This window comes from Dicentrarchus labrax, unplaced genomic scaffold (genome assembly GCF_905237075.1).
Source record: "Dicentrarchus labrax unplaced genomic scaffold, dlabrax2021, whole genome shotgun sequence".
Classification (NCBI taxonomy): Eukaryota; Metazoa; Chordata; class Actinopteri; family Moronidae; genus Dicentrarchus; species Dicentrarchus labrax.
Window position 1 is genome coordinate 22,733,166 of NW_026136704.1, and position 8,724 is coordinate 22,741,889.

Here is an 8,724-nt window from a genome sequence, read left to right on the forward strand (position 1 = left end):
CGAGATTAACGTTCGTTTTGGCCTAGCACACTTTGTAGTTTTTTTCACATGCTGTTGCAACAACTAGTAACGTTAGAAAAACTACAACACCATATCGTATCTAGCTAGACTGGAAACAAAACAACAGGCACGCCGCACAGACTTGTTTAAGAATAGTAGACGTAACGTTTTGAGTAGATGGTAAAATGGATGCCAATAATATTCTGAATGGAAAGTTTACTTTTAAAAAGTTGCCAAATGGTTCCATTGACAAGACCAAAGTGATCTGTGTGTTTTGTCGTTGTGAACTGAGCTATCATCGCAGCACGTCCAGTCTGAAATACCACTTGATGGCCAAGCACACAGCTGATGCGAATTCTCCGCCCCTCATCAAGCCGATCCACTTTTCCATGTTGATAAGAGCATTAAAATGAGAAAAAATAATGGGACAAAAAGAAATCAAGGGACAATTAGAATAGATAAAAATGTGAGATTAATTGCGAGTTAACTATGACATTAATGCAATTAATCGCGATTCAATATTTTAATCGTTTGACAGCACTAGTTTTTTCTGATGATAGTTGCATCACCATTTATTGACATGAAATTAGAATTATTCCACATGGCACTGGCTTTGCATCAATATCTACTCACCTGCTGTTTCATCTTTAGTGTTTGGAACCCAAACTATCTCATTTTCTATGGCACACTCCTGAGAAAATGATTAAAAATTCCACTTTTAATGCAGTGGCGGTATATGAGATTTTGACAGCACACTCCAAATCCATTAAAGGCCAAAACAAAAATATGAATGCATTTCCTAGACTGTGTGTCTATACACATCTAATCACTGATATAAAGAAGGTAAAAAAAGATCTGCTTGACAATCAATAAAGGATTGCTCATTTAGTCACCATGTGAAATGGACAACCGATGTATTTTCATTATTCTAAGGAAGTAATTTGTTATCTGGTGAATGAGAGAAACATTCACATTGACATAACAATTCCTTACAGTACAATTAGGGTTCCATAAGGACGCATTCATGCGTGTGCACGTGTACAGTACCCTCCCACCCCAAAAAATAGAGTACCCCCGAAACAGTGAAACACTGTCTCAAGGACACAGTTTTTTTTCACTGTTCTCTATTTCTGGGCTGGAAAGCCTCATCAATAAGCAGAGTTTACGTTGAACATCCAGACGTGATAAGGACAGCCAGGCTCTCATTTTCATGCCAGCATCTGATATTAAAAGGCTATGCCCTAAAAAGCAACACTGGAAGCTTTGATGAAAAACCTGGCTCAAACTTAACTTCTGTTGACCACTGTTTGACACATTCCCTTCTCCCCCTGAACTGAACCTGAAGAGTGCTGACAGTAGTAAATGAAATGGGGAAAACTTTGATGAACAAGGTGGGACATTACGCAGCATTGAAAGGGACTTGGCTACTCCTGGTGGGAGTAGCAAGTTGCCCCTGGAAGGTTCAGGCCATGGATCTTTCTGAAGGCTGCCTGCTGAACTGACGCTGCGATTAACCATGGTTTCTAAGTCGTCCACCCCTTCCACCTCCTCTGCAGTTGATGAGACAAGGATTTGATGCAGTAGTGGGGGTGGCAAAAGCAGCAGCAAAAGACTTCTCACCCCATGACCTGTTTGATACATTGAGGTAATGAAATGCTTCATTCTCCCAGCAAAGGCAGGCCCAGCTGAGGGTGAATCAGCAATTAGGTTATCCTTAGAAGTCCACTACTGTGGCATTAATGGAGCCCCAGATGCTCTTTGTTCCAAGTCAGAGTAGTCCTTGAAGACAACTCTATGGCAAAAGGGTTTATCCCTTCATATACACCAGGACAGCAACATAGAGTGGACTTGATGAGAGGCTAAAAGGGTCTGCTTTGAGTGCAACTCCAGAACCTGCAGTTTCACCTGTTTAAAGTTTATACGATGAGATAGAAACTGAGCATTAGCATTTAAAGGTCAGTCATTCTGGAGAAAGACAGTTCATTGTTGAATTTCATTCCCAGGACGTCAAATAGCAATTATTTAGTCTCTTTGACAACCTGGGAGCCCAAATGAAACCTGTTGCATTGTGTGGCTCTCTCCAAGCCACTTTGTTTGTTTCTCATTAATAAATAACTCAAAGTGTTTGTATTTGACAACCTTGAAATGAGACTCAACAATCATCTATCTTTCTCCAAAATGACTGACCCTATCTTTAAGGGTAATTGGTTAGTAACTTATAATAAGATTACTGATGATGATGTTTTAATGCAGGGTCAACAGAGATTGATACACAACTACCCTGTATGTATTGTATCATTTACTAGACTGATAGCAGTTTTTTCATTGTGTTGTTCACCTATAAATCACTGTTGATTCATTTCACTTTTACTTATCTCTTTAATTGAATATACAGGAGTACTGTACTGTTAACTGGCAGAGGAACTGTAATTCATATTACAGCATCTGTAACTTTTCTATTTAGACTTTAAGATTCAGTTTATCAGATTTATTATAGTAATTAGGACATAACTCCCCTAGCACTGAACGCATATCAAGTATGCCTAAAATTAATATTGTCAGAATTTCAGGAATTGCTTGACAAAATGTACTCATAGTGTTAACATAATTGTCTTTGCTGTGTTGCTTTTTTTTTTATATATATCTTTCATCTCCACTGTGTGTTTTCATTGTCAAAACATAATTTATCATTAAATTCAATATCATTCTTTGTGTTTTAAAGACAGAAAGTAAAGGGAATAATTGAGACCTATAACATTAAACTGATGAACAGAAAGTTCAGCGCATTAATTGTTATTCTGATATTGTGGGTCTGAAAGCTAATTTGATATGCGAATGCCCTGCCCCCAAACGACTGAATGTGCCTTGATAGGTGATGTGAAAATATGACGAAAACCACGAAGGAAATTACATTAACCTGCATATAAAATAAAGTGACTGTGCATGAAGATTAGAAATGGGCGTAGAGAGGAGGGCCGTCATGGGGGCATTGTTTGACACGTTTCCGTTCTTGTATGTCTGCCTAATCTTGATTGTATTACCTTCCTCCTTTTTCTCATCAGAATCTTCTTCTCTTTTCTCATCTTGCAAATTAAGAAAACAGTTTTATCTGAATGGGATGCACAAGCCAGGTGATGTGATTCTGGGTGGGCTGTTTGAAGTCCACTACACCTCTATCTTCCCTGAACTGACATTCACCTCAGAGCCAAATCAGCTCAGCTGCCAAGGGTAAGTCTCAAACTCATGCAGCAGACAACATAAATCTGTGCAAATCTTTAAATAGTATTTTACTCATGATAACAATTATATTTTGTGTGTTAGCTTTGACCCTCCAGGGTTCAGGCATGCCATGACCATGGCTTTTGCTATTGATGAGATCAACAAAAACTCCAATCTACTACCTAACGTGACTCTAGGATACAGTCTTTATGACAACTGTGCCACACTTGTAATTGGATTCAGTGCGGCATTGTCATTGTCCAGCGGTCGAGAAGAGCAGTTTCTGCTTCAGGAGAACTGTTTGGGAACCCCTCCAGTCCTGGGGATTGTGGGTGATTCATTCTCGACATTTTCTATCGCCACCTCTGATGTTATAGGTTTATTCAAATTGCCTATTGTAAGTTCCTTTCCTTCAGTCTTAACTTGCTTTTAAAGAGTTGTATTTGAATCAATTTTAAATTTTAAAATGATAGTATATGACATATACAATAAAGCTAAGCCTAACTTCAGCTTCTCCAAAAAGCCTTTATTTGGCAAGCAGAGATAATTTTACTTTAGATTTTAAAATGATGAGTTGTTAAATAGGTGAAATCATTTGAAAATGTTAATGACTTGCACAAGAAGCACAACTTGTATGTACACTGTATGTTTCTTTATAGGTGAGTTATTTTGCCACATGCTCTTGCCTGAGTGATCGCCAGAGGTTTCCATCCTTCTTTAGAACAATCCCAAGTGATGCTTTCCAGGTGAAAGTCTGTTCTAGAAATAACAAATTCAAAATAGTGTAGTGAGCTTCAAAAAATGGCTCTCAATCAAATAAATATTTTGTCTTGTAAAGAATAGTACTTTATTTGCTTTTGCATAGTTTATTAAACTAAACAGTTTTAGAAGAAAGAGCGTAACCACTGACACTGACAAATTATTCCAACCTATACTCTCCACTCCATACTCAATTAGGTGCGTGCCATGATTCAGATTCTAAAACGCTTTGGCTGGACCTGGGCCGGTCTGCTGGTCAGTGATGATGACTATGGACTCAATGTTGCCCGATCCTTCCAATCTGATTTGGCTCAGTCTGGCGGAGGTTGTCTGGCCTACTCAGAGATTTTGCCCTGGGGTGACAACCCAGCTGAACTAAAGAGGATTGTGGAGGTGATAAAGAAATCCACAGCTCGTGTGGTCATAGTGTTTGCACATCAGATCCACATGATTCAACTAATGGAAGAGGTATCTATCTATCTATCTATCTATCTATCTATCTATCTATCTATCTATCTATCTATCTATCTATCTATCTATCTACATTACATATTACATTATATTGACTGGTTTATAAAGTAAAGGGAACTTCACTGTGCATGAAGAAAATATAATGCTTATTGACTTAATTTTAGCACACAGCAATTCTTCCCAAATGTTTATTGTTATTTTACATTTATTATATTATGGTCTCAAGAGCTGCATAATAAAAAAACATAACAATTCAGTATTTTCTAACAATATTACATCTATTACTATAACTGACCAAATATTTGAGTGCTGTCAGCCGTCTCTTAACGAAATAACACTAGCATGAGGTTTATAACTTTTGTTTCATATTTTTTTGCTATAAATAGGTGGTAAAGCAGAATGTGACAGGCCTGCAGTGGATGGCCAGTGAAGCCTGGACAGCCGCTGTTGTTCTCCAGACACCTCACCTTATGCCATATCTGGGTGGCACACTGGGCGTCGCCATCCGTCGAGGAGAAATACCAGGGCTTAGGGATTTCCTGTTGAGAATACGTCCTGACCTACATGACGATAATGATGGAAATAGCATGGTGAGACTGTAAACTCACAATAAGATATGACATTACAAAAATATAATATTGATATTTTTGTTTATACTTTGTTTTGAATACATTTCAGGTGAGGCAGTTTTGGGAATACACATTTCAGTGTAGATTTGCTCCACCTCCATCAGGTTCAGTGGAAGCTGCGGGAGCACTGTGCACTGGAGATGAAGACTTAGAGAACGTCGAGACTGAGTTTTTGGATGTCTCAAACCTCAGGCCTGAGTACAATATTTACAAGGCTGTGTATGCTCTGGCGTACGCCCTTGATGATATGCTGCAGTGTGAGCCAGGGAGAGGGCCTTTCAGCGGGCACAGCTGTGGAAATTTGCACAGAATGGAGCCATGGCAGGTGTGATATCAATTTACACTGCACCTGTTTATATTTTTTAAAAAGAGCTGCTACATCTATAGGTGTTTACTGAAATAGATTATGGGAAAAGGAAACATTATTATCAAAGTGCCTATGGCATTAGTAGCCACTTTGTATCCCCTGATTGTCTTCATAAAACAAAAAAAAACTGTATTTGATTGATTAAATCCAAGTAATTTTTTCCTCAGAACATCTAAAAGCATATACCCAATCAAGAAAAGTCCATTTTTGTGAGTCCCTCTGTCACAATATCTTACAATATATATGCATTATACCCCTTTGTAGCTTATGCATTACTTGGAAAAGGTCAACTTCACGACACCATTTGGTGATGAAGTGTCATTTGATGAAAATGGTGATGCCTTACCAATATATGATATCATGAACTGGCTGTGGCTCCCTGATGGAAGAACTAAAGTTCAGAATGTGGGTGAGGTGAAGAGATCGGCCTTCAAAGGTGAAGAACTCACACTTAAGGAGGACAAAATCTTCTGGAACTTTGACTCCAAACAGGTTATTACTTATTTTTTATTGTTGTTTTGGCCTCAGTATTGTATGTCACACAATAGACATTTTCACAGCAGCCACTTTTAAATGAAAACAATAGCAGCACCCTGACTCTGTTTGACCTGAATGGAACAAAACCTTAACTAGTATTATTAGTAACACCTGTGTTTACCCTACTATTGTCAAAATGGCAGCTGTGAAAAATATCAAATGGTGCAGAGTAACCATGATATAACTTTTACAATCCCTATAGCCACCCCGGTCAGTGTGCAGTGAGAGCTGTCTTCCAGGTACCCGCATGGCCAGAAAAAAGGGACAGCCTGTGTGCTGTTTCGACTGTGTCCCTTGTTCTGAGGGAAAGTTCAGCAATAAAACAGGTTGGTATTATTATGATATCAACTATATGTTATAATGAAAAATTAACTTGTATTTAGCAGTCATCCTGATGCCCAGGTAATGAAGACAAGTACAATTCCTGACATGGCTCATGCAACAATACTGTCAGTGTTTACAGGTGGAAGGGACAATGTCTTTGTATTGAGCAAGCAAATAATATGGTTGGTTAGGGTGGCTGTCTAGAGGGGATATGCAACAATGGTATGTACCTCTCTGTGTGTTATGCCTGTCTACACTCTCCCCTGGCCAACTGAAGAAAGTTAGTAGTGACAAGAGCTACACAAAATGGAAAACTGGCCATGCCAGTTAAACAGAAGGTAACAATGGTTTAAAAAGTGAAATATCATAAATTGCAGGAATTAAGAGAATCTTTCCTATTTTTTAGACTCAATGGAGTGCACCAGTTGTCCAGAGGACTTCTGGTCCAATGAACAGCGTGACAACTGTGTTCCTAAGACAACAGAGTTCCTCTCCTACCATGAGCCTCTGGGCATCTGCTTGACAGCTGCCTCATTACTGGGCACATGTATCTGTGCTGTAGTCCTGGGCATCTTTATCCATCATCGCAGTACACCCATGGTACGGGCCAACAACTCAGAACTAAGTTTTCTGCTCTTGGTGTCACTCAAACTGTGCTTCCTGTGTTCACTGCTGTTTATCGGCCGTCCCAGGCTATGGGCATGCCAGCTGAGACATGCAGCATTCGGGATCAGCTTTGTGCTTTGTGTCTCATGTATTCTTGTGAAAACCATGGTGGTTCTGGCTGTCTTCAAGGCCTCCAAGCCAGGAGGTGGAGCCAATCTGAAGTGGTTTGGTGCTATGCAGCAGAGAGGGACAGTTCTGGCTCTTACATCGATCCAAGCAGCAATTTGCACGGCTTGGCTCGTCTCTTCCTCACCAGCTCCGTATAAAAACACTCAATATTACAATGACAAGATAGTTTATGAGTGTGTAGTTGGGTCCACAATTGGTTTTGCAGTTTTACTGAGTTACATTGGCTTACTAGCTGTCCTTAGCTTCCTGTTAGCATTCCTGGCTAGGAATCTTCCAGACAACTTCAATGAGGCCAAATACATCACTTTCAGTATGCTCATCTTTTGTGCTGTGTGGGTGGCCTTTGTCCCTGCTTACGTCAACTCCCCAGGAAAATATGCAGATGCAGTGGAGGTATTTGCCATCCTGGCCTCCAGTTTTGGCCTCTTGGTGGCACTGTTTGGACCCAAATGTTACATAATCCTGCTGAGACCAGAGAGGAACACAAAGAAAGCAATAATGGGTCGAGGCAACCCCAAGTCATAAAAAGTAACTCTAAATAAATATGAATCATTTTCAATCAGCCTGTATTTGAAATGTATTCAACAGTCATCTGCTCGTGATATGGCACACAATAAGTAACCTTTGTAAATTTGAAAATTAAACTATAAGATATGAATAAATGTTATTGTATTCTATTTTTACTGTTGAAGTGACTGAATTATTTCAAAGAGTCAATGATACAATACATTCACTTGATTATTAAAGCTGATTTAATTGATTTGTATGGCCACTTGGAAATAGCAGAAAAATCACACAACCAACATATTGTCAACTTATAAAGTGAGATTGTCCTCCCAGGAAGAATGACTGAAGTTATTTGGGCAAGAGCCCCCAAACAACATATGTTTACACAAATCAGCCATCACTTCATGGTATGCAGCCCCATACACAACAAATTGTGATGCACTGTGTGTTCTGACACCTTTTTATCAGAACTAGCGTGAACTTTTTCAGCAATTTGAGCTACAGTACCTCATCTGTTCGATCGGACCACGCGGGCCAGCCTTCCCTCCCCATGTTCAACAATGAGCCTTGGCCTGTCACCGGTTCACAGGCTTCCTTGGACCACTTTTGATAGGGCCTGACCACTGCAGACCGGGAACACCCCACAAGAGCTGCAGTTTTGGAGATGCTCTGACCCAGTCAGCCATCACAATTTGGCCCTTGTCAAAGTCACTCACTTTCCTGCTTCGAACACATCAAGTTAAGGACTAAATGATCACTTGCTGTCTAATATATCCCACCCACTGACACGTGCCACGATAACAAGATAATCAGTGTTATTCACTTCACCAGTCAGTGGTGATGATGTTATGGCTGATCGGTGTACATTTCACTTTGTCCAGGAGCTGGATTTGGTTCTGCTGTCTACTGTTTGACTAAAGAGACTGTCTTACTGTTGCTTGTAATTGCATCTCAAATAAATTTGTAATGTTTTTTGTTTGGTATTTATTTATTTATTGAGTATTTTACATTTGTAGAGAATGAGTTTCATTAGTCACAGAAAAAGAAAAACTGACACCAAACAGAAAACTGTTAGCCAGTTAGAAATTTGTCTATTATTTATTTTCTAATTTACTT

The 8,724-nt window shown here is 39.4% G+C and overlaps 1 protein-coding gene across 1 annotated transcript; it reads left to right on the forward strand.

Annotated features, from left to right (window-relative positions):
- Positions 1 to 2,968: 2,968 nt before the first annotated feature.
- LOC127361694 (extracellular calcium-sensing receptor-like) lies at positions 2,969 to 7,778 on the forward strand. The gene is made up of 9 exons (XM_051396509.1): positions 2,969 to 3,228; positions 3,322 to 3,616; positions 3,879 to 3,965; positions 4,177 to 4,446; positions 4,836 to 5,039; positions 5,128 to 5,403; positions 5,710 to 5,937; positions 6,185 to 6,308; positions 6,713 to 7,778. Exons 1-9 carry the CDS (start codon positions 2,981 to 2,983, stop codon positions 7,624 to 7,626), a joined length of 2,646 nt encoding a protein of 881 aa, XP_051252469.1. The 5' UTR covers positions 2,969 to 2,980; the 3' UTR covers positions 7,627 to 7,778.
- Positions 7,779 to 8,724: the final 946 nt, after the last annotated feature.

Excerpts from the sequence above, each read along its gene's own strand:
- LOC127361694 (XM_051396509.1), top strand. The coding sequence starts at position 2,981 with ATGGGGGCATTGTTTGACACGTTTCCGTTCTTGTATGTCTGCCTAATC. Across the intron at positions 3,617-3,878 it reads GTTTATTCAAATTGCCTATT|GTGAGTTATTTTGCCACATG; the intron begins GTAAGTTCCTTT and ends GTTTCTTTATAG. Across the intron at positions 5,404-5,709 it reads ACAGAATGGAGCCATGGCAG|CTTATGCATTACTTGGAAAA; the intron begins GTGTGATATCAA and ends ACCCCTTTGTAG.